Source organism: Lepidochelys kempii, chromosome 6 (assembly GCF_965140265.1).
Source record: "Lepidochelys kempii isolate rLepKem1 chromosome 6, rLepKem1.hap2, whole genome shotgun sequence".
NCBI classification, from domain to species: domain Eukaryota; kingdom Metazoa; phylum Chordata; order Testudines; family Cheloniidae; genus Lepidochelys; species Lepidochelys kempii.
Window position 1 is genome coordinate 71617061 of NC_133261.1, and position 26242 is coordinate 71643302.

At 43.8% G+C, this 26242-nt stretch overlaps 1 protein-coding gene across 14 annotated transcripts in view; it reads right to left on the reverse strand.

Annotated features, from left to right (window-relative positions):
• MGA (MAX dimerization protein MGA) overlaps positions 1-26242 on the reverse strand; it is a 95547-nt gene that overhangs the window by 19492 nt on the left and 49813 nt on the right. For 9 of the 14 annotated variants that reach the window (XR_012159449.1, XM_073348691.1, XM_073348686.1 and 6 more), the window contains 4 exons: positions 18358-18993; positions 17434-17733; positions 14695-16415; positions 3384-3461 (listed from right to left, as the gene is read on the reverse strand). Coding sequence is in view for 12 of the 14 variants with exons in the window: in XM_073348691.1 (XP_073204792.1) it covers positions 3384-3461; positions 14695-16415; positions 17434-17733; positions 18358-18993 (2735 nt within the window). In the remaining 2 variants the exon portion in view is untranslated. Of the gene's footprint in view, positions 1-3383; positions 3462-6953; positions 7097-14694; positions 16416-17433; positions 17734-18357; positions 18994-25585; positions 26105-26242 lie in introns of those variants that run through there. The other 5 variants (XR_012159450.1, XM_073348689.1, XM_073348697.1 and 2 more) reach the window with 5 other exon arrangements.

Below are 26242 nucleotides of genomic sequence, written 5' to 3' on the forward strand. Positions count from 1 at the left end.
TTTGTGAATTTAACAGCAGTTAATGCATAGCCAGTTTTACTCATTGATGATCCACTGCTCTTCTTTCTCATGCCACTAGCATGTTATCACCAATCTTGTACACTACTGCAGAAACAGCTTGTGCCCGTGGTCTTCTCCATGCCAGGCAAGAGGATGTTTAACCAGTGAAAGAGGCAGTAAAAATGAAACCAAATAGTTAGCAGGCAGGCACATTAAGAAAAGAAGGAGGGTAGGAACATGGGTAGGCTCCAACTATGTCTGGTACAGTTGCTCTTGGATGTACCATAGGACCCCCCAAAAAAGATATCAACACTGAAAAGAAAGAGACATAATAATTTTTTTTAAAACGACATACTATTTGAAAGGTGCTTTGTCAGAAAATTTGAATTTTTTGAAATTTGTCTATTTAAAAAATTCAAATTGCCAGTGTCCTTTTAAAATGTGCTAGGATGAAAATTAAAGGACACAGAAGTCTGCTGGTGCTGTCAGGCACAGAGAAGCTCACTACTGAAGGATTGTGGAAGTAAATGCATAGCAGAGTCACCCTTCACTCTCCAAGAAGAGACTGTGTTCATGTTATAGGTAAAAGTTCTCAAAGCACCTAAGTGTCTAAATTGCTTAAGTCCCACTGAAAAATCAATTAGGTTCACTTTAAAATATTTTCCTATAGCTGTTTTTAATAAGCACAATTCTCATGGATGATGCAATTTTAAAAAATACTCCCAAGAATATAGTCATCTCCAAATTTCCTCAGTGACCTTAAAAAAAAACCCCAAGACCACCAGCTGCAGAGATGAAAATCTTTGGCCCAATGGCTAAAGGGGCTGGAATAGTGAAGTTTGATGTGGCAGCCATGGAATTAGTGACATATAAAAACAAACAATTTGCAAAAAAAAAAGTCTTTATTTTTTGTATTTATGACCAATAGTCTACTTATACACTATAACACTCTTTCTCTTAATGGGATAAACTATAATCATGTCTCCATTCTAAACTTTATTTCACTCAAATACACTGAACCACCCCTATCTCGCTCTCTCTTCCTGCTCTTCTCTTCTGTCTCTTTCCTTCTGTCTCTCCTTTCCTTCTTTATGATGAGCTGCTTCGTCTCTTCTGTGAATTGTATACTTACCTGAAACCAATGCAGACATTTAATCACAAAAAATAGCAGTCCACAGATGGAATAAAAGAGGTAATGCGCACTTATTACAACAGAAAAGTGAGGTCTGTAATAACTAGTTCTCACTTTTTACTTCACCATCATAACTTGCTAATTATTATTCACTTATTACTCAGAATATGCAGAGCTATAAATCTGCTTTAAGAAATTCTTGCTACTGATAGGAAGGAAAGAAAATTAAAATGTTGTATTAAATCTCAAGATATTGGCAATTGGCCATGGATGAAGCTAAACTACGCATTAATCAGCAAACTTGAGATGCTGCAGCACAAAGCAACCACACCATCATTTATTAATTACACTACCCCTTGATGCTTGCAGTGCAGTACTTCCAATTGTCAATCATAGAATTTATGTCAGTGAAACCTCAGATTATATGGATTTAAAATGTGATTCAATTTATAAAAGGAAAAAAAAAATTTCTTAGCTGATAATTTCCCTTCTACTAGCAGCATCTCCCACAGTTCTGTGATGCATGGGTTTTGCCTCCTTTCTGCAAACACCGGAGGCTGTTCAGCACTATTTCTAGGCTATGGTACTTGGACATGCCCCCTCATGCAGTCCCACCACAAGTGTTGTCTCAAAGTTGAATAAGAAACTCCCAATGGGACATTACTGACCAAGGAGGATAGAACTGTAGGAGACATTGAGGGTAGAAAGGAAGGTATTAACAATTTTTCCCCCCTTCTGCAGCCCAGCTTCTCCCACAATTGTGAGACACATGGGAAGCACCAAGCAGTTAAACTACGGAGTAGGGAGGAAAGAAGGGAAAAAAACAACAACCAGAAGAAACAGAACCCCCGTATCTCCCCTCCAGTACAAAAATGTGTCTGAACGGGAGATCACAATATGCAACACCCTCCTACCAATGGATGCCCTCCTACAGAAGACCAGAAACATACTTTGTAGAGTTTGATAAATGTATTCTATTAAGACCAAGATGGTGCTCTGCACATTTTCTCAGCTGCTTTCTACTCACAATGCCATTAGGAACCTTGTAGAGGGAGCCTGGATTCTCCCTGGGATTATGTCCTCAATGCCTAGTATGCCAACAAGCAAACTATTTTAATGTCTTACCTGCAGCAATTTTGGGGTCCTAAACATGTAATGAACCTAACAAGATTGTGATGGGGTGTCCAACTCATAAAAGGCCTAAGTAGGTTAAAAAGGGCCAATTAATCCCATGAAAGGCTGCACCTGGAGGACAGTCAGGGCTGATAAGGCCTAATGGATGAAGCAGCCCAGCTGGGCAGGGGCAAGCTGACTTAGTACCAGGAAACAGAGCAACAGGGGCTGTAGGAAGGAACTCTGCAGTCACTCCGTAGAGAGGAGGGGAGGTGGCAAGAGACAAGGAGGAGTTCTAGGGTGGAGTAAACCCTGGACCCTGCCTGGGAATACAGACTGGCAAGAACCAGGGTGAAGGAGCTGCAGGGAACAGTGGTAACCCAGAGGGAGGCCAGATAATAGGGAAGAAAGCAGGAAGGAGTCCAGGGAAACAGTAACATGGTCTGACATTGGGTAGACTATGGTTACTATAGATAGGGTCCCCCTAGGCTGGAACCCACAGACCCGGGTTCCCCATCAACCTCTGGGGAAGTGGCACAGAAGGCTGCCTGAGCCAATTAATCCAGTGGGACTTTAATATCCTGGACAGAGAAAACTACACTGGCCTGGTGAGAGGGCCATGCTGTGAAGAAGGAGCACCTCAAGCCATGAAGAGGGAATAACCTGACTCCAAAGAGACAGAGTGCGAGACAATGGGGCGAGAAACTGAAGGAGGAGACGCCTAACTGGTCGAGAGCTAATCTCCAGATGAGTCACAGTGTCAAAGCCCTGTGCCCTGGCAGAGCAAGGGCTGGCTGGTAGCAGCCTCTGACACCCTTGAAAAGCTGTAATCACCCCTTAGACTTGGCTCAATACTTGCAGGGTTTCTCTGATGTTGTGGTGGGGCCTGCAGAGAGACCTTTGTAGAAGTACTCAACTGGGAGGACCCAGAAAGCTAGAGCCTCAATGCTCCAGTGATTCCCCAACTAGGGAGAGGTGATTTAAATTGAAATGAACTCACTACTGTGAGAAAAATGAATAAAAATTAAAGTTAAAAAAATGGGGTTAAGAGATACTGAACCACCAACTTGGTCCACGTGCCAGATAAAGAATTTCTGATGGGCTTCACAAGAAGATATTGCTAAGTACCATAGCTTACCAACAATGCTGAACCACCTATGGTATCTTCAGAGAGGAGGTACAGCCCATCTGGAACAGAACTGTGGGAGACCCTGGGCTGCAGAAAAGAAAAAAAGAAAACTAACCCTGTTTAACATATACAGTTATTAAAAGACACACTGGTAGTGAACGGATATTTTTTGCACATGAAACAAAAGGTCCAAAATAATCTAGGTATAAACAAGTCAGGGAAGAAAAAAAAAACTTATTTCCCATAATGGAGCTGCAATTAATGCTATAGATGGCACTCTACTCCCTCATCCCTTCTCCTGACGTGTCTGGTGAATCCAAACTGACCATTTTCTACAGCTTTCCCAATTTCTACAGAACGAACATCACTGTGATTCTAGATGCCAAGGAGAGAGGGGGGTTCTCCAAAGGAAGCAGCAAGGATGTATTTAGGCACAACTGTTATGCTGCAAGGAAATGTCTTCAAAAAGGGATGCGAGGATCCAGAAAACCAGAACAAGAAACGTAACCTTTGTAGCAGGGTTACTATCTTACAGAATGTGGTGCAAGAAAATCTCAACTTGCAGTTTGATTAAGGATAGCCAGAATGGTTCAAGACATCTGAATCCAATCTAATGATAGTCTTAACAGATATTAATGCGGTGACAGATAATGAAAGTTCACCTTATGTACTGAACTGTTTTTCAAAAATCATCTGATTAATGCACCTTGGCAGAGATTAATGGTTACAGTAAAGAATCATGAAATTAAGATGGGAAACGAATACAAAACAGGTTTAACAGGCTGAACGCTGGCCAGTTCTGATGTGTTTTATACCTCCAGGACTGACCAGCTTCCCCGAAGGGGAGGGGAGGGGGGTGAGAAAAAAAAAAAAAGAGTGTCTGGGGTGCTATATCAGAGAAGAACAAGTCTCTGTGGCTAATCGGAAGTACAGTCAGATAGGAATTCTTGGGTTTAGTTAGTCACAGCATACAACAGCACCATCACCAGGGGAACCTCCATCCCTCATCCCATTTTCTGCCCTCCTTATTTTGCTGCTACATCCTCCTACCTGAGTCACATGGAGAAGAGGCTGAACAGAGATTCCCTGGCATGAAGCCCAAAAGCTGCTCCACACTAGGAGAAACAGAACAGGAGCACCCTGACAGTCACTGACTGCTGAGGTTTCTGATGGTGGAGATAGGGAAGGAGTACAAGAGAGCTCTCTCATTTGTGAGGGAGACAGTAAAAAAAAAAAAGAGTAGAGAGATGGGTTAGATTGTTGAGGGAGAGCACTTGAGAGAGTATGGAGAAGGAAAGAGAGAGAGAGAGAAACAGCCCAGTTTTATCTGCTGTGGCCTCTCACTTTAGAATTTTAAAAGACAAATACACTCAGTCTAAGAACTAAGAACAAAAAGAAAGTGTAGCCATAGACTGAAGTTTTTCAAGTTGGAACAGAGTAACGAACAGAACACCCTGATTATGTTCTGCTTTTCTCCCCCCACAGACACACTGAAAGTTATAGCAAGTATCCAAAACATTGGAGCCTCCTATCTCACAAAAAACCCACCACCAATAAAACATGAAGGTGAGTGAAGAGTGCAGACACATATCAGTTGGCTGACTGCATGCTACTTTTCAATAAAGTTAAAAAGAATTAAACTACTTTAATTCTACCCTTCATTACCATCTTAGCAATATCTGTCTCTGCAAAAACATGCACTATGTAACACACTGGTTCTATCATTGGTTTCATACACTGATTCTCCCCTACCATGTGTGATTATATATAACGACATAACTTTTGCTCTTTTCATGTACATGTTTTGACAGCTTGTTCTGAGCATATGAAGTTTATATATGGAAACACACTAGTTCTGTGTTGATGACTGGATGCTATATGAAATAATATGGCCCTATTCTATGAAGTCCTAAGCATCTTTCCATGAGGAGCGGGATACTCAGCATCTGGCAGGATTGGGCTTTTACTGAATAGTGGGAAATGAATGCTTTCAGTATGCTATTTGTATAATCAAGAATTTGTAACGTGCGTGTGCATGGCCATAAACAGGGCCTTACCAAATTCGTGGCCATGAAAAACTTGTCACAGACTGTGCAATCTGGTCTTTCCCCCATGAAATCTGTATAGGATAAAAGCACAGATTTCATGGGGGAGACCAGAGTTTCTCAAATTGGGGGTCCTGACCCACATGGGAGTTGCAGGGAGGCCACAAAATTATTTTAAGGGAGTCGTGGTATTGCCACCCTTACTTCTGCGCTGCCTTCAGAGCTGACCTGGTGGAGAACAGTAGCTGTTGGCCGGGTGCTCAGCTCTGAAGGCAGTGCCCTGCCAGCAGCAGCGCAGAAGTAAAGGTGGCAAAACCATACCATGCCATCCTTACTTCTGCACTGCTGTCTTCAATGCTGGGTAGCTGGATTGTGGCGGCTGCTGACTGAGGGCCCAGCTCTGCAGGCAGCAGCACAGAAGTAAGGGTAGCAATACCATACCATGCCATCCTTACTTCTGCGCTGCTGCTGGTGGTGGCTCTGCCTTCACAGCTGGGCTCCTGGCCAGCAGCTGCCACTCTCCAGCTGCCCAGCTCTGAAGGCAATGCCACTGCCAGCAGCATCAGCACAAAAGTATGGGTACCAGTACCACAAGCCCCCTACAATAACCTTGCAAACCCCCTCACCCCCCCAACTCATTTTTGGTCAGGATCCCTACAATTACAACACCACAACATTTCAGATTTAAAGAGCTGAAATCATGAAATTTACAATTTTTAAAATCCTATGACCACGAAATTGACCAAAATGGGCCGGTGAATTTGGTAGGGCCCTAGCCATAAAGCAGTCCAACCAGGGTGGATAAAAATCAAATAAATCCAATTTTTTTTTTAATTTAAATTGGATTTTTTTGATAAAAAGCTTTTTGAGGAAAAAAAACCTATCTGAATATAGTTTTAATTAAGATACATTATAGCTCAAAGATATCTCATCATGGAATAGGGATTGTAAATTCTAATTCTATAGTATGAGACAATATAGTCATGTAATGTTTAAGAAAAGTTGAAAATGAGTGCCAATAGTTCATGGATTAGGGACCCAATTTTATGGGATTCCAGGGGCTTCTGTATAGATTATTTAGGTTAATCTTTCTATCTACCCAATGGGACTCAGTGCTCAGTCTAGAAGATACCATCAGAGATGCTTAGTTTTGCAGTTCTCAAACAAGGCTTGGTTGCCCGAATAAAACATCATGAGAAGCGTTCCTTCTCAGGAGGAAGCTGCGTTGAAGATGATGAAAGGAACATGTCTGAACATTCAGGATCTTCAGGTTGGTAAACTTTTTTATTTCATACTTCTTTCTTAAGGACTGCCTATCTTCCCTCTGGACTATTCTTGAATTCTCATGTTTGAGCAAAAAATATAGTTGTTACTCTATGGTACTATCATTTTAGATACAGTTGTGATAAAAAATAAATAGAGGAAATAGGCAGATCTTCCTTTTACAATTTCACCTTTAAAGTAGTACTGAGCGTCAATGAAAGCAATGAGTAACACTAAATGAACAGTATAGTAATAATAATTAAATAATTACATTGACTTATTTTGTTTAGGAGAATCCATCCTCAACATACAGGATTCTGAAGACTATCCACCTTCAAGATCACCATTATTTTCTATATTTTCAGAGTTATCTGCCAGTGATAGTGTTTCTGTCACATAGCCACAGTATATCACCTGTAGCAAAAAAGAAAAGAAAAAAAATCTCCATCCAGAAACATAGATAAGTTTGTGATAAGAACCAGAAGATTACAAAAAGAGGTAATTGATGAAAAAATTGCCCCGTTTGTTTATGCAACAAACTCTCCTTTCCGTATGATTGAGAACATGGTTTAGTCATTAAGACCAGGATACAGTCCACCCAACAGAGCAGATGTCGCATGCAAATTGCTGGATAAAGTGTATGAAAGAAAAATTGAACAGTGTGCAAAAGGTCTAGAGCAGGGGTCAGCAACCTTTGAGAAGTGGTGTGCCAAGTCTTCATTTATTTACTGTAATTTAAGGCTTCGTGTGCCAGGGGCCGACAGCCGGAACCCCAGACTGGCAGCAGGCTGAGCGGGGCCGGTGGCGGGGACCCTGGCTGGCAGGGGCCAGTGGACGGAACCCCAGACCAGCAGCGAGGGCAGCAGACGGAAACCAGACCGACAGCGGACTGAGCCGCTTAGCCCGCTGCCAGTCTGGGATTCTGTCCGCCAGCCCCTGCCAGCCGGAGTCCCGGCTGTCGGCCGGGTTCAGCCCGATGTCAGCCCTGGGTTCCGTCCATCCAGGCCGGCAGCGGGCTGAGTGGGGCTGGTGGCCGGAACCCCGGCTGGCAGCAGAGTGCCACTAAAAATCAGCTCGCATGTCACCTTTGGCATGTGCAGCAGGTTGCCGACCCCTGGTCTGGAGGGTGAAATTGTTAACCTGAGTCTTGATGGGTGGTGCAATGTCCACAATAATCCTGTTGTATGTGCTTGTGTGACAACAGAAGACGGGAATGTCTTCCTTAGAGAAACAACTGATACATCAGGAAATGCACACACAGCAGAATACTCACAAGAAGTAGCAGTAAAAGCTATAACTGTGAAAAAAATTCAAATGTCTAGTATGTAGCTTGGTCACAGACAATGCTGAAAATGTATCCAAGATGAGAAGAAATTATTTAAAAGAGAGTCCCAAGCTAATAACATATGGTTGCAGTGCTCATTTGATGCACCTCCTAGCCAAAGACTTAAGTGTTCCAGAAATTAAGGCTAATGTTGTTGAAATTGCAAAATACTTCCGTAACAACCACTTTGCAGCAGCTGCTCTGAAAAAAGTGGGAGGAAACAAGCTAACTCTCCCACAAGACGTGTGATGGAACTCAGTAGTGGACTGTGTTGAGCACTAGATCAAGAACTGGCCTAATCTGATGACAGTTTGTGAACAAAATTGTGAAAAAAATAGATGCCACTGTCACACCCAAAGTTCTCAACACTGGGCTTAAGAGAAATGTTGAACACATGCTGAGTACCCTGAAGCCTATTTCTGTAGCCTTGAACACAATGCAGGGAAATTGCTGTTTTAGTGCTAATGCTGTTGAAATTTGGAAGGAACTGAGAGAGATCTTAAAAAGAGAAATATGCAATGACAGAGTTAAATTACAAGCGTTAAAAAAAAGAATGGGACAAGCACTATCTCCAGCTTATTTTCTTAAAAATATTCTCAATACTCGGTACCGGGTCAAACCTTAACTGCTGAAGAAGAGGAGTTGGCTAGGACATGGACATCCAGCAATCATCCCTCCATAATGCCAAGTATAATAAACTTCAGAGCTAAGGGTGAACCATTCAAGAAATATATGTTTGATGATGATGTTTTAAAGAAAGTCACACCAGTGAAGTGGTGGAAGTCACTTAAGCACTTGTCAGAGACTTTTGAAGTGATAATCTCACTTTTAACAGCAGTAGCTTCTTCTGTCGGTGTAGAAATATATTCTCTCTTTGGACTAATTCATTCCAAATTGAGAAATCGTTTGGAACCTGAAAAAGTAGGAAAGCTTGTACTTTCTTTTCCAGATTATGAACAAACTGGAAAATGAAGGTGACGATGACTGTTAGCTGCAGAAGCCAATATTTTAAGCTTCTCATGTTGACCTGGCTGACATGGTCGATGAAATATTAAAAAAAAATAAAATAAAAAATTAAATTTAACTATTTTAGTTAAAAACAATTTTAACAAAACCAAAACTGATTTTTAAAAAACTTGAACGTTTAAATTCAAAAATTCATATGCTTGTTTTGTTAAAATATTATATGTTTGCTGTTGAAGAAAAAAATCCAGAATACATAACATTGTTTTAGTTAAATAAAGCAATTTAGATATCTGTCTGGTGATGTTCTCCTCCTAATACAGCATGACAAGAAAATCCTCCAAATATTAATGATTAACCTGTTGAATTGGAGATAGATATTTATGAAGTCTTTGGGAGGTGAATTGCTTCAATTACCCTTGGTAAATGAAATAACCAATAAATCATTAATTTTCTGATATAGCTGTAAAACTAATCTGAAAAGTTTTCAAAATAATCACTTAAAAATGTATTGTGTGTACCTTCTAAAAATGAAACCTACATCTATCACTGAGCTGTGAAGAATATGTATTACGGTTATAACAAGCAACTGGAATGCACTTTTATGTAGAAATCCATGATTAGAGTTTTCCTGACTAGTAATTTAAATCAAATACACCCTGATCCAAAAACTATGCAATTAAACTGGGATTCTAGTTTTTGTGGCCTCTGATAAAAATGAAAGGTCTTCATTACAGACAGATAAGGTAGTATGTTTATATGATTTTTTTCCAAGATGTTGCTATAGGAGTACAGTTAAGGTAGTTTGGGTACCTTATTCATGAAGTGCAACTTTAACTCTGCATTTCATAGATTTCCAGTATCTGAGGTTTAACAACATTCTTGAAAGGTAATATTCCTGCAAACCACCCATGTGGATATGCCTGCAACCTTAACTTCCCTTCAATACATTTTGTATGAAACTTTCCTTAAAAGAAAAATAATAGTTGTACCAGAGAACTAGGCAGCAAAGGAAGCTTGGGCATGGGAGGCCTTCCCTCCCTTTTTCCTGACCTCGGCAGAAAGGAGGCCTCATTAATGCACACCTCCTAAAGACTTCAGGAGGAGAGTTTATTACCTGTGAGCATTAGGAGTTGCACAAGAGAAGGGTTCCATCTGGATAAGCATATCAATCCTTTGGTGAGGCTTGTCAAGGGCTTAAAAGAGCTTGTTGAAGACACTCCTAATGCCATCCTCCCCAGGGGATCCCCGCCCCCCAAGAGGCCTAGGAACTTGAAAGGCAGGATATGTGGGGGGAAAGGGAGTGCAAGGACCAGAAGAGAAGCTCAGAACTGCAAGGAAAGGTGATGAGGAAGTTAGGGAAGCATTAATACTCCCCCCAACTCTCCCAAACACTTCAAACCTTTTACTAAGCACACTCTAATAATGTGGATCCCCCTGCTCCTGGCAGCCCATCCATGCCAACAGCAAAAAGAACAGCTATTGTAACTGTGCTTCTTTGAGATGCTGTCATTAGTATGGATTCTACTGAGAGACATTAGTACCTCATGCGCACAAGAGTGGAGTATTTTGTATAGTAGTGTCTGGGGCTGTACATGTACCTTCTGCCTCACTGTGCTCCCATGCGATGGCACAAAGCACAGGGCATCTGACCCTCCTTCAGTTCCTTCACAATTTAAGATGCATGTTAGCAGAGGACTCCAAAAAGCAAGGATGATGGGTGGATTGTGGACACCATCTCAAAGAACTAGTTACTGTAGGGTAAGTAACTGCTCTTTCTTTCTCCAATATGTTTGGGTGGGTGTCTCCCTCTAAATGACTGACAGGCAGTATCCACTCCAGTTAGTGGGAAGGAGGAGCATCAGCTCCTATTTTATCAGTCAAACAATAACAGTGCAAGACTCTGGAAATGTCCACACTAGATAGCTTCTTCTCTCTCAGCACTGAGTGTTGTTTCAAGAATGCCATGGGTGAGTTTGATTGATTGGATTTAGGCATAACTGTGAGACCATTTTAAGGTCAAACTCAGGGTGTGGTCTCAGGACTACCTTATGCCTATGAAAATATGCACGAGGTCCAACTCAGGGTGTGGTCTCAGGACTACCTTATTCCTATGAAAATATGCATGAGGAGGTCTGGCCATAAGGTCTTGGAGCTCACTGATATTCTGTGCTGAGGAGACAGCTACCAGGAAAATCATCGTAACCATCTAAAGTGATGTATCGAACAGTCAGAAGCTCCATGAATTTCAAGAGGATGATGCTGATCCCAAGTAGGGGTCAGATCTCCGAGAGGTAGGTAAGTATACAGAAAACCCTTGAGTAACCGGGATCCTGTGGGATGTGAAAAGATAGAGCCATAGGTGAAATCTAGCAAGCAGCATCAAGTGTGTGCATACCAACATATGCGTAGTCCCAGATATGCGCACACAGTTGTTGCGCTTGAGTTTAGGTCCTCTACTATCAACTGAAGGGACCAGAACCTGTCCTCTGGCAGGTAGGCTCTCGCCGATCAGGAGTCCTAGGAACTCTATCTTCTGCAATGATGTTAAACGATTTCTTGTAATTCACTAGAAATCCTTGTTGGGAGAACAGGGAGAGGATGCACTCTGCTGCGGGGACCTGCATCTCATTAGCCAGTCATCCATGTACAGATAGACGTAGATTCCTTTTCTCCTTAAATCTGCTGCCATTAGTGTCAGGCATTTTGTAAACACCTTCAGTACCAGGGAGAGACCGAAGCATAGAACCCTGTAGTGGTAATGAGTGGGACCCATCATGAATCTTAGGTACCTCCTCAGGGCTGGATGAATAGCTATACAAAAGCATGCTTCCTTTAAGTAAGAGCCACAAACTTAGAGAAATTGAATGATGGGGGCAAAATGTTAGTAATCTAAAACTGAGATGGAGTGTGTATTTGTTGAAACTTCTTCAGATAGGATGGAGACCCTTTTGTTTCTTTGGAATATGGAAATACTGGGAATAGAAGCACCTTCCCCTGATGTCTGATGGCAACTCTTCTACGGTTACTAGATGAAGCAATAAAGTTAGTTTTGCAAGATGATCTTGTCAGAAGGGTCCCTGAAGGGGGATGGAGAGGGGAAGTGGGTAGGGGGTAAAGCAGGGGGTTCTCAAACTGGGGGTCGGGACCCCTCAGTGGGTCATAAGGTTCTTACATGGAGGGTCACGAGCTGTCAGCCTCCACCCCAAACCCCGCTTCGCCTCCAGCATTTATAATGGTGTTAAATATATAAAAAGTGTTTTTAATTTATAAGGAGGGATCGCACTCAGAGGCTTTCTATGCAAAAGGGGTCACCAGTACAAAAGTTTGAGAACCACTGGGGTAAAGAGTGGAACTGGATGGGGTAGCCCTGGGTGATTATCTCCAGATAATCTCATTCATCTGTCCAATGTTATGGCAGACGGAACCAAGTGGAACAGGGTGAAGCAGCTTTCGAAGGTCATGCTCTTTGGATTGGATTTTATGTGGCTTGTGACAGCCCTGTAAAATTTGTCGACTTGTCACGGGAGAGATTTGTATGTATTGCTGTCCAAGAGGAAGGCTGGCGACCCCTGCTGTAGCTTGATGTGATACTCAGGCTGCCTGGAATGGTAGGATGATGTCTCTTGTCTTGACTGGGATTAAGGATGATACAGCTTGTGGTACAAGCCAGGCTTGTAAAACTTTAGGGAGCATGGGGTGGCTTCAGATTCTTTTAAGGAGCACAGTGCTGTCACTTCACTTCCTCAATTAAGAAGTGCAGGTCCTTGATCAACTCCCTCTGTATGACCAATGCTTGGAGACAATACTCTGTGTATGTTTACTGCTGTGGGCCATGGATCTGGCTGCAGTGTCAGAGGCAACCACTGCCGTCTGTAAGATCATCTTGAGCATGAACTTACCACCCTTAACTATTTCTCTGAGCTCCTCCCTGTTGTCATGTGCGAGCTTCAATTAAAAAGATGTCACCCTGTCCCAGGTTAAAGAGTCATACTTGGCCAGTAGGACCTGGTAATTTGCCTCTCACAGTTGTAGGGAAACACAGGAATAAGATTTCCTTCCAAATAGGTTGAGTCTTTTGGGTTTCCTGTCTTTAGAGTTACTCTTGTTCAATTTAGATTTTTCCTGTACTACCAACACAACCAAGGAGCCCAGTCTTGGGTTGAGCAAAGAACTCAAAGCTAGTTCAAGGGTACCATTTTTCTACTCATTTTACCATAGGTGGTATAGTGGCTGATGTCTGCCAGGAGGCTTTAACTGAGTCCAAGCAGTCCCTGATTTATGGGAAAAGTGATTCCAGACAGACCAACAATTATCAAAATATTGATCAACTTATGACATTTCTCAGATATTATTAGAGTTTCTGCTGTTCTCATAAGGAGCTTCCAGGATGACTAGTAGTCACCCGGTGCCAGTATTGGTGCCAAGGACACAGCTTCATCAGCCAACAATGAGAGTTCCTTTGGTGGTGAAGTAGAATGCTGGTGTGGCTCAGCCACCATGTCTGGTTCTTCCTGGTGGTCCTCCCTGTCTAGCATAGGTGATCTGACCAGAGAAGCTGATGGGGAAAGTGATCTCTTTCTTAAATGGGAGATCTGCTCCTAGCAGCATGAGATTACAGACCCAGTAAGCCCAACATATGGCCACAGTGACATGCCTTAGCAAGCTAGCTGGCTAACATGATATTGACTAGTCCAATGCTGTTGCTGTAAGAATGGTGGTCAGATTGTGTAGGGAGGGCTGGCAGACCTCTAAAAGACATTGATCACAGATAATAGAGGAGAGTATATCTGCTAAGATGGTGAGAACATATGTCCCGGTGATGAAGAGGAGGAGTAAGACCTCCCCTAGGGACACCACTGAAATCTAGCTATTGGAGAGTGGGAGCAGGGCTGCGGGTGCCCACCATTCACCAGGCTCCAGCTGCTAGTCTGCTGGGCTAGGGAGGGACAGGACTTCCTCTTCCTCTGCAAGGCCACTCTCGGGGGGGGGGAAGGTGAGGGGGAGGGGGGAGATCAGACCCACCTTCGGGTACTTACCCGCAGCTGCAGGAAGCTCCGTGGCTGCTGCCAGCTCTGAAGGCTCCCAGCAGCACAGGGGAGATCAGACCCACCTCCACCTCTGGGAATCTCCCCTGGCTGCAGGAAGTGCCGTGGCTGCTGCCTTCAGAGCCCGGCTCAATGCAGCACAGAAAGACGGTGGCAATCCCATGACCCCCCCTACATAAGCTTTGTGACCCCCCATGACCTCCTTTTGGGTCAGGACCCCCTCAGTTACAACACTGACATTTCAGATGTAAACATATGAAAATGCTAAATTGACCAATTTTAAAATCCTCTTGCCATGAAATTGATCAAAATGGACTGTGAATTTGGTAGGGTCCTACCAATGAGCAATATTCATACTAGAGCTCTGCCAATTCATTTCAATCCTTATCTGTGAAACAGACAACTCTATTTCCAGTCTTGTGAATTTCTCAAACAGAAGAAATGTCACTAATAGTGCCAAGTTGTGTCTGGAGTTTGTATAACTAGAATGAAACCAAAAATATATTCACTTGAGACCCGTATCCAGGTCTTCTGAAGTAACAGAAGACCAGTGCATTAACTACCAGTGAGCCTTCTAGGCGCCTACTGTGTCTGGACACACGATTAGTTTGTTGATTTTTTAAGTTATCTTTCAAAAATCGGAGGATTTTTAGTTTTAAGAAGAGATAGATACTCACCAATTTTTCCACATCCACTTCCTCTTCACTCTGGAAATCAGAAGCTCCATCCAGCATCTCATCAGCAGAATCATCAGTTTTTTCATCATCATCTTCCTCCTCCTCTTCCACATCATCAATGGTAATATCAACAGTAGGAGTATAACCCTTTTTGTGGTGTTTGGGTTCTTGTGATCTCTGTTCTGGGGTCAGGATATAACCTTTAACAGATTTCTCAATTTTGTTCTCTCTCTCAGTGTTACTTTTGTTGTCTAAATCAGTTGTCTTACTAGATATTGTGTTCCAAGAACTATTGACATGAATTGAGTTACCCTTAGCATTTTCACTTGCTTTCTGAAAACCAGTGGTGCCTTGTTCTTGGTTAGGAGAGTTAAGTTTTTCCTGGACATCTAGGTTTCTTTTACACTCATCTGTACTTTCCACAGGCATCTCCCCTGAATTATTATCATGTTCCTTTGTATAAATGATCTCCGATTTATTTTCCCGTTCCTCCATTATGTTCTCAGTCTCTATAGAGTCCTCACATTCCTTCTTTTTGACCTCTGGCTGAGCACTGCTGTCCTGGAGCTCTTTTTGGTTCTGAAGTGGTTGAGTCCCTTCCTGCTGCTTGTCTTTGCTTTCCAGCTGTGCATAAATCTCTTGCTTTTCCTGTGGACTCTGTGACTGTGCAGCATTCCCCTTCTCTTCCCCCTTTTTCTGTGGCTCTGCATTTCCCTCCTGTTCAGTATCTGGACTCTCTGCTTGTACAGTGCTCGTGTACTCCTCCACATGGCTCTTTAACATTGCAATCTCCTCCTGCTCCCTGGGACTCTCTGGATATACAGTATTTGCAGGAGCAACTACTGCTTGACCTATTAATTCTGAAATAGTCTCTGAGTTATCTGAAACTTCCTCCAATACTTCTTCAGAATGTACAGAGTCCCCTTTCTTTTCAGTGATCACTTTGTTTTTCTCACTGATTGGCTTCTCACTGATGTATGAGTGGTCTGATGATATCACATCTGCAGAAACATCATGCTGGAAGGTGGGAACGTCATCTGAGTAATCCTCCAGCATCTCCGGATCCTTCTCAGCCATCTCTGAGACAGTGGAGTTTCTGTCAGATATGATCACATCAGCTGCAGACTCATCAGTACTATTTGACTGATTTGCTGGCAACTCATTTTCCTCTTGTTTGCTATCTGACACTGTGACCTCTGACTCCATGACTTCTACATCTTCTGAATGTGAAGACTTCTCAGGCTCTTGCTGCTTAGTAGGACTAGACTCATCCTTTTGGCTTACATTCTGGGAATCTTTCTTTATCTGGAGGGATGCAACATGATGAAGAATAGAGTTTGGGACAGACTTCTGTCCTGGGAGCTGAAGCAAGGCAAAACTGCCAGACTGAAGGGGTATGAGACTGGCAGCATTAGTTGGTTGACCACCTGAGCTACACGTTATTTTAGATTCAGAGCCTGTCTGACCTGCAGCACTGCTTGCTCCTGGAGGAGAGATCCGCAGAGTCAGGGTGCCTGCTTGTGACACAAAACTGGGTACCGATGGAAGGATGGATGATGCTTGAGTGACCAAATTAGCTGTAGGTACAGACTTGGATCCAACCGTTTGTACTGTTGGGTTTTTGACAGGGGAAACCGAAGGAACAGAAATGGAGGACGTAGGTGATACAGGTGTCTCAGGAGGCTTAGAAGGCCCAGGCAACCGGATTCCTACAACAGAACCTATGAGAGAGATGAAACACTAATCACTATTTCCTAGAATCACTCCTCCTGATTCTAGTATTTGAGGTTATATAAATTAAAGCAGAAAGATCTTCTTCCAAGGATTATAATATAATTAAGTACTAAACCACAGAATTACAATATAACAACTAGTGCTGCATAAGAGGCATGCTACCATAAGATTTCCACAAAGGACACTCTCTTCCACATTTTGTCAGTTAATGCACAAGTTTCATCAATGTGTTGAAAAGGTGGTCATTAGATCCAGTGAGAAAAAAGTTTTCATAAAAACAATTCAAAATAAATGAACTCTCTCTCCTTTACAAATTTTGTCAGAAAATTTCAAAACAATTCAAATTTAAAATATTTCATTTCATTTTGATGGTGATGGGAAGGAACACTCACTTTTTTTTTTTTTTACTTGTCCCTCTTTCTCTTCTTTAAAATGTAAAATAGTGTAATTTTCCTCACCAAAACAAAATGAACAGTCCTGAAATTTGATGAAAATTAATTTTTCACAAAATTTTTCATTTAATCTAAAAAGCCATTATTTGTCAAAACAATTTTGGCTAGTGGCAAATGGTCAGATTTATACTCACTGAAGTGATCAATCCAATTTCTTTAAAATAGTGCTGAGATAATACATTGACCCTTTGCTAGACATAAAAAAGTCTTTACCTAGCGCACAAAATTCCTAAATTTTGTGTAAAGGAAGTACTGACAACATTTTTTCAGTTGAAGACAAGTGATATTTCATCCAACATCACATCATATCTGAATGATTAGACTTCACTCTCCCAACCTACACAAGCAAGACACATTATGGGTATTTTTTTCTTGGCAGTGTGGTGGTGAAATCTCAAAACACAAATAATCCTAGTGCCCTGTACTAGTTCTATGCAATTACTTTGACTTTCAGTGGAAAAAGGGGCACGTGATGAAGGAAAGCTCATCTGCTACAAGATTTACCGCAAACAATACGCTGAAGATTCAGGAAAGAATGGCAAAGACTTTGTACCTGGATTGCGGAACATTACTGGCTGAATGTTGGATTGGGTGCCAGCAGCTCGGAGCTGATGCAGTGGAACAAGTTGGATGATCTGTCCGTTGGGATGTCTAAATAGGTTTACCCCACCAGGGCTCCTGAGAGGCTGCAGGATCATCCTATGCCCCTGAGCAAGCTGCATATTATGGAGGGGTCGTAAAGCAGGAGAACCTTGATGCACTGGAATCAGCAGTAATCGAGGTCCTACACGCTTCTCTGTTCCAGAAGACAGCCCTTGGGGGCTTGCAGTTGTAGTCTGAGAAGAACCATCTTCTGAAAAGTTAGTACAAAAATAGAATTCATAATATGATTCACAATACTCCTTGACAGAAATAATCACATAAATTATTTGGCTTTACTTGTCACAAAAGTAGGTAAGATGTTTTCAGATAGAAGTGTCATTTTTCAACTAACAATATCCCTTTAAAAACTATTTTATAAGAGGTAGTTTCAACATCCTCCATTTATCCACAAAACACATATAGCATGGACCAGGGCAGTACAATCTTCTCCACTCTACTCTGTTAATAATTTCCTCAACCATGTGAAAGATTCATGGACTGAGAGGGTAATTATCTGCTTTCGTGCCTAGTTCTTAGCCTTTGTGGTAGTGATGGTTTTGTGATAAGACATTTATCAGCTAGGAAATAGTCTGAAACCATCAACTCATTTCATATTACACAGTGAACAATCACATGGCTACAGTTTCTGTTTACTAACAGCCTGACCTGAATTCAAAGCAGAAACTTTAGAGGTGAAGGCTCCATACCCCATTCCACTGAGCAGCCTCATCCCACTATTTTCTCTCTGATGGAACTGTACAGTTGCAGACTTACTCCAATTCTGATGCAACCAGTGTTTCCAGCAACAAATTAGCCAGTAGTGCCTGAACCTTACCTGGTCTTGGATTCAGTGAAGGACTTGTATTAATTCCAGAAAGTATAATAGGAACAGAACCAACAGACGAGGTTGGAGTGGTCACCATGGATGTGACTGCAGTTGTTGTCACCACAACTGGGGATGAGGTGGTGGTAAGAACAGGATGATTAATGGTTGGCGTAGTTACTACAGATTTAGGGAATGATATAGTAGCTACTGGTGTAGTCATTCCAGTTGCTTTTGCTATGTTCACAGCGGCTGCAGGGGTAGTCGGTGAGACAGTAGTACAGGCGCTGGTTTCAGGTGTTCCAGGAGCACCAGTAATGGCAATGCCAGGAGGAGAGTGGGTAGATTCATTCGCTCTTGTATGGCCGGTAGTGGTCACAATAGATGATGCCGCAGTGGTAACACTTTCTAAAGTAACTGGAGAGGTGGTGGTAGCTGCAGTGATGGGAGAAGAGACAGTGCAGTAAACTGGAGATGACCTTGAGGGAACCACTGGAGTGACGACCATTACTGGTGTAGGCCTGACATTGAACTTCTGTGGCCCTGTCAGGGGTTGGGGTGTGCTAACTCCAGGAATCTTCTGCTGCAGAGCTCCAACTTTACTCATCACAAACTGTGTGAACACACCACCAGGTGAGGGTCGAGCAGCTGCAAATAAAAACTTGCAGGTCAAAATCTCAACAGGTTCCCTCTTTGCCCTGCATGAGGTGCTGCAGTAGTCAATTTAGCAAAAATTAAGGCCCCAATGTTGTTAAAGAGCACCTTGTTTTGAAATGTTTCAGTTCATATACATGGCCATTCACTTTATTATAGTCATGAACAGGCTTTACATTATTAAAAAATTATGTTTTATTCAAGATTTACAACTTTCTGCTGCATTTCTTCCTAGCCATGCAAAAGAATCAGGCTCTATGACATTACGATCTTTATTGTGACACTACAAATAGAGAATTACAATTTCAGTACATGAAAAAAGGAACAGGAAATAATTGGCTCATAAGGGATTCTCTAATTCTTAAACTCTTCCCATAAAAGCTTCTCTGTGAGGTCTTCCTCCTTTCACTGCTTCTTGGTCTCCATCCCCTTAACACTGCATCCACTTGTTACGCCAGCCACTTATTTTTAAGTTGGGGTAGGGTTTGCCATGCCCTTCACGTTGAAATCATCACCCTTCCAGCTGAGGAGTGGATGGGACTCCCCTTTGACACAATGTTCAAGCAAGCAGAGGGAGTCACTACTGAGAAGCTCCCTCCCCTCCATCCCTTGCTCTCCAGGGTTCAGAATGCTGTCTCCATAGCACCCCAGACCCTTATCAGCTGGGGAATAGAATCTGGTTATCTAGTGTGACAGCACAGAGGATTACCACAAGGCAAGCCTAACTCTTAATAAAAAATATCATCCTCTTTCATGTATGTAGCATCTTCAGTCCAGAAGGATTCCAAAACAGTTTTTATACATTAGATATGCAAAAATTACTTCACCCACCACTGAAATGCAGCCACCTCTTCAAAATTGCATAGAAATACAATGCAAAAGTTTACTACAGAAAGGAGAAAACAGCACATCCAGTTTACACTGCAGGGGGTATTTAGGTAGGAAGAACACAATTAACCACAAATCAGAATTTTGCCAAAACACAAATTAACACCCCCTTCTGTTGCCCAGAGCTTCTTGGAATTGTTAATGACCAAGTTGTTGGGCCCCTGGATTTCACATCTTACCCAAGACAGCACTTCCTATAGCACAGTATCCCATCACGCCATGCTGAAGTTCCATTTCAGTACTGACTCAGATAAAAGAGTGCCACACATGTCTTTCAGACGAAGTAGTTACTCACATTGTGCAGTAATGACCGTTCTTCGAGATGTGTGTTGCTATGGGTGCTCCACTGAAGGTGTGCTTGCGTCCCTGTGCTGCTGATCGGAAAACTTCAGTAGCAGTGTCCATTTGGCCCACACATGCATCGCCTATCCTTGTGCCCTGCCATGAGGCTAACCAGCACAGGCAGGCTAACCCTCCTCAGTTCCTTCTCTACCGCAAAGTCATAGACAAGAACTATGAAGTAGAGGAGAGGAGGGTGGGTTGTGGAGCACCCACAGGGGGACACATCTCGAAAAACCATCATTACTGCACAAGGTGAGTAACTTCTTTTTCCAGTAATGTCCCTACAGGCGCTCCACTGTAGGTGACTCCTGAGCAATATCCCTAATGGAGGGCTGTGGCTTTGGAGTTGGGTCAGTTAAAAAATGGCAGTACTGTGGAGCCGAAGATGGCGTCGGAGGTGGAGTCTCCAGCAATCACAGTGCTCTGTGAAGGCATGGACTGACGCTCATCTCACCACTTTACAAATTTCTGAGATAGGGACATTCTTGAAGAAGGCAACGGATGAGGAGATTGACCTCATGGAGTGTGCGTGGATACTACCCGGAGAAGTCATGTTGCAAACCAGATAATTGTCCTAGCCTGGTAAAATGCTAGGGCTCTCCTGACATTTAGTGTATGCAATATAGCCTTCCTGTTGTCACAGTGAGGCTTGGGGTAAAAAATTGGAAGGTGAATCAACTGGTTCATGTGGTGCTGGAAGGTTACCTTAGGGATGAATTTTATATTTGGCCTGAGCTTAACCTTGTTCCAAAAGAATACTGTATAGGGGGAAATGTGCCATCAGAGCCACTATTTCCCCTCTTCTCCTAGCCGAGAGGATTGCTATCAGGAAGGCCATTTTCATTGAGAGGTATGTAAGTGAACAGGTGGCTACGGGTTCCAAAGGAGGTCTAGTTAGGCCTTTCAACACCAGGGTTAGGTCCCATGTAGGGTTGGGATGTCAGGGTTATGAGAAAAGGTTTGCTATACCCCAGAGCAATCGGTTAGTGGTTGGGTGTGATAGCACTGAGTATCCCTCTACTTGTCAGTGGAAGGCTGCTATAGCCACTAGGTGGACCCGAAGAGAACTGAGAGATAGTCCCGATATTTTTTGGAGTCAGTACATAGTCTCGGATCTTTGGAAGAGCTGCAGATGTTGGGGAGATTTTTTGGGAAGTATACCAAATCCGGAACCTGGACCATTTTTGCAGGTAAGTACGGCATGTCAAGGACTTTCTACTGTGTAGCAATGCCTCTTGTACCTCCTTCGAGCAGGAGCTCTCTATGCACTGGAACCATGAAGGAGCCACGCCCTGAGGCGAAGAATCCCAGGTTGGGATGTAGAGTGCGTCCTTCGTTCTGCGAGAGGAGGTTAGGAGTGGCATGGAGAGAGATCAGTGGGCAGTCACGAGTTGTGACAGGTAAGGGCACCAAGTCGATCTTGGCCAAGTGGGAGTGATCAGTAGGACATGTGCTCCTTCTCTTTTTATTTTTAATAGGACTTTTGACAGCAGGGGAAACAGAGGAAAGGCATAGAGAAGTTCCCTGTCCCAGGGAAGAAGAGCATTGCTCAGGTAGTGTTGCCCTATCCCTACTCTAAAGCTGTAACGTGCACATTTTCTTGTTCAGGTGAATGGCAAACAGGTCTGTGGTTGGTGTTCCCCACCGCCTGAATAGGTTGTGGAGTACTGCTGGGTTTATCTCCCATTTGCGGTTGTGTGGGAACATGCAACTGAGACTGTCCGCCATCGAGTTGTGTGCACCTTGAAGGTAAGCCTCTGATAATGTAACATTGTGGGAGATACACCAATTCCATACTCTTACTGCTTCTGCCCACAGGGAGGGTGCTCTAGCTTCCCCGTCGGTTTATGTAGTACATGAACGCTATGTTGTCTATTAGGACTCTTGTGTGCAATACCTTAATCAGCGGGAGGAAATGGGCGCAGGCATTCCTAACCACCCTGAGCTCAAGGAGGTTGATGTGAAGGGATATTTTCATGGATGACCACTTGTCTTGTATTGTGAGGTCGTTTAGATGCGCGCCTCATCCTATGAGGGATGCACTGGTGGTGAGAAACAATGACAGGGGATGGGGTGAGGTTTGTGAAAAGGGGATCTCTTGGCAAACATTTTTGCAGGTAAGTAACAGTCCAAGGAGTTTTTGATCCTGGTGGGTAGTGACAGGGGTTTGTCTAGTTGGTCTCCATTTGGTCTGTAAATCGAGTCAAACCACATCTGGAGACATCACATATGAAGCCTGGCATGTGGTATTACCACTGTGCCCACTGCCATATGCCCCAAAAGTTGTAGGCAGTGTCTTGCTGAAATTTGTGGGTTGTTTTGAATGGTCTCTCTAAGTGTGGCCAAAAAGAGGAATCTGTGTTGAGGCAGGAGGGCTCTGGCCTGTAACAAGTTGAGGTCGGTGCCTATGAATTCCAGGCGTTGCACTGGAGTGAGGTTGACTTCTGGCCATTGATCTGTAGGCCCAGTTCCGTGAACAAGTCCATTGTGGATTGGGTGACATGGTGAGCCTCTTGGAAGGACTGTGCTCTGAGGAGACAATTGTCTAGGTAAGGGCAAATCATGATCCCTTGGGAGCACAGGTGCATGGCCACTACTGAGAGGACCTCGGAAAATACTCTTTAGCTGATAATAGCCCAAATGAGGAGTACTCTGTACTGTTAGTGGTTTTGTCCCAGGGTAAATCTGAGGAACAGTCTGTGGGACGGAAGGACTGTGATATGGAAGTAGGTGTCCTGAAGGTCGAGGGCCAAAAACTAGTCTCCCTGTTCCAAGGCTGGAATAATCATAGCTTGAGTGACCATCTTGAATTTTTGAGCTTTGATAAACTTGTTGAGTGCTCTGAGGTCTAGTATGGGTCTCCAACGTCCCTTCCTCTTGGGTATTAGAAAATAGCGAGAGTAAAAACCTTTGCCTCGTAGATGCCGAGGTACTGGTTCTATGTCTCCTAACTGGAGGAGACAAATCTATCTTGTTGTAGTTAACTCTCATGAGAAGGGTCCCTGAAAAGGTCCACAGGGTAGGGTGCTGCAGAATAGGGAGGGAGATAAAGTAGATGGAATACCCATTGCGAACAATTTCCAGGACCCATTGATCCAATGTTATACGTTCCCAGGTGCTGCAGAACATTGCAAGACGAGCCAAATGGGTAGGAAATGTTGGTCAGCTGTTTGGGGGTGAGGGGTGGGTGGGAGTGGCCCGTTGATGCCTTGACCAACACATCAAAATTGGTGTTTGGAGGTGAATGGCTGTGACGTGGAAGGCTGCGGGCCAGATGGTTTACGCCTGGGGAACCTAGATTTCTTCTTCTGCGTCTGTAATAGCACTGACTTGTGTACTGGGAGTTGCGTGGTTTGCGCTGGGGCTGTGGACTGAATTCTCTCTTTTGTCCAGGCATGTAGATCCCTAACAAATCAGAGAGTGGCCGTAGAATCTTTAAGGATATGAAGAGAGATGTCCATCTTCACCACAAAGCGCTTGGTGCCTTCAAAGGGAAGGTCTTCAACAGTCAACTTCACCTCTTTAGGGAAGTCCAAAAGGTGTGACCATGACGCATGTTGCATAACCACTGCTGTGGAGATGGACCAGGCCACTGTATCAGCTGCATCAAGGGCAGACTGTAGCACTGTTTTGGCTACTAGTTGTCCCTTCTGGATGATAGCATCCAATTGGTCATGCTGTGACTCGGGAAGCTGATCAATAAAGTTGCTACGTTTCGAATAGTTGACAAAGATAGCTTGATAATAAGCGATTTGGAACTATAGGGTGGCCAAGGAATAGGCTTTACTGGCAAAGAAGTCCAAGCGTTTCCAATCCTTGTCGTAGGGAATGGACCTCATTTGGTGTTGACGGCCCCAAGAATTTACAGCATCCACGATGATGGAGTTGGTGGGAGAAGAGGAATTCCGTCTCCCTAACCAGGACATAATATTTTTTTTTTATCAGCCCACGTACAAGTAGGCATCACCAATGCTGGGTCTGCCATAAGTTTCTTGCGGGGTCCAGGAGAGCCTCATTAATGGGGTGGGCTATTTTAGAGGATGAGTGTACTGTGTCAACTAGTTTGTAATGGGTGTCCTTGACTTCCAAGGGTATCTGCAAAGTATCTGTAATTTTTTCTGCCAAGTCCTGGAAAAGCCGGAAGTCATCAGCTAAGGACAGTGGTGGAGGCACGATGGCTTCATCTGGGTGGGGAGGAAGATATGTTGGTCTTCGGAGTCACCTCTTCCTCAGTGCCGCCCTCCTGTTCCTCCACAATCTCCTCCAGAGGTTTCGAAGTTCTGGATGCCATGGCCGAGGGGGAATATCTCGGGGGTTCACGGGTAAAGCTGGAAACCTGAGAAGTGTGGGGATGATATGCAACCCAAGGATCCCAGTACCGCCACTGGGGAGATGGAATAGAGCCCAGTGGTAGTGCCTATGGTTAGTGTACCAAGGTGGTGGTGGTGGGGCCATCTGAGGTGTGCTCAGGAGACCTCTTGATAGTGGGCACCATAGGGAGCACAAGAGGAACAAGGGGAAATGGCCTTCTCTGGCTCGCTGTCTGAGTCCACAGTAGAGAGTGGAAGTGGGTGGCAGGGTAGCAGAGAAGAACTGGTGCCAAGATCCCAGTGCCAAGAAAAGGAGCCTCTGGTACATCAGATACTGGAGGTCTCTCGAGTGCGGGAATTCCAGTGATTCTGACCAACCTGGTGCCACTGGTGGTACTGAGGGCATCTGAGATCTTGCCTGTACCAACCACGCTGGTGCTGGATGGGGCATTGATGACAGCACCAATGGTACAGCATGTACTGGCAGCATCTTCTTACTGGAGTGCTGGCTCCTACCATTGTTTGTCGATACTGTTGACCCTGTGCCAGTGCCTTAAGCATGTTAATGGTACCTGCCATTCCAGATCTTCGTGAGCTGTGGGTACCAGGCTGGGATTATCTTAGTGCAGACAATATTGATAATACCTAACATCCCTCTTGGGGCTCACTTCCCAGTCTCTTTTTCGATGAATTACAAGAGGGGTTTGCAACTGATTTCTTCGACCCACAGTCCTTGGATGTTGAGGGCTGTGGGGAAGACTCACATCTGCCAGGTGACTCGTGCTGCAGGTCTGGGGGAGTGGGGAGGGAGTTTAAGGGCTGCCTCCATGAAGATGATCTTTTGTCTCAGCTTCCTGACCATTCAAGACATGGGTCTGAGTTGCTGGTGGACACCACACTTCTGTGGGATGTGGCCTTCCCTGAGGCAGTGTATGCACCAGGGAGTGCTTGTCTGCTACAGGGACAGCTTCTTTGCAGGAGAGGCACTTCCTGAAGCCCAGTGAACCGGGCACACCCTGTTGGGGGAAGGGTCCCCAACAAAAAAAGGGGGAAAATACAGTCTTTTTTGTTCAGAAAGAGAAAAAAAACTACAGCTAAGACTGGGGAGGCTAACTATAGAAATGTTAAAGAAGCTAATGGTCACAAACAGACTGCTAATGGCTCCATCTCTAGCCAGGGGCAATTGAGAAGGAACTGAGGGCAGGTTAGCCCACACACGCTGGCTAGCCTCGTAGTGGGACGTGAGGAAAGACTGCACATGTGCGGGCCTAACAGACACTACTACCGAAATTCTCCCATCAGCAGTGCAAGGAGGCAAGCACACACATAGTGGAGCATCCGTAGGGACACTACTAGAAGAACCTTTCATTTACACTTTGGAAGGTCTCCCATCCAAGAACTGACTAGGACCAACCCTGCTTAGCTTGTGAAACCTAATGAAATTAGAGACCAGTGTGATATGGCTGCTCACATGTTGTTCTCTTAATCCAGATTTGACCATCTTGCTTTTCATTACATCTCTTCATGTGTCTTTGCTGTTTTCATACCTTACACTGACATGACACCTGAAGTTCAAGTGAAATACCACCATTAGAAAAATAAAAATACAAGTGAAGAACAACAGACTAGACTCATCCTAATTCTTTTAACCCTGGGGTTTAAGAAAGTCTCACCAATAAAGGCCGATGACAAAGATAAGAAGG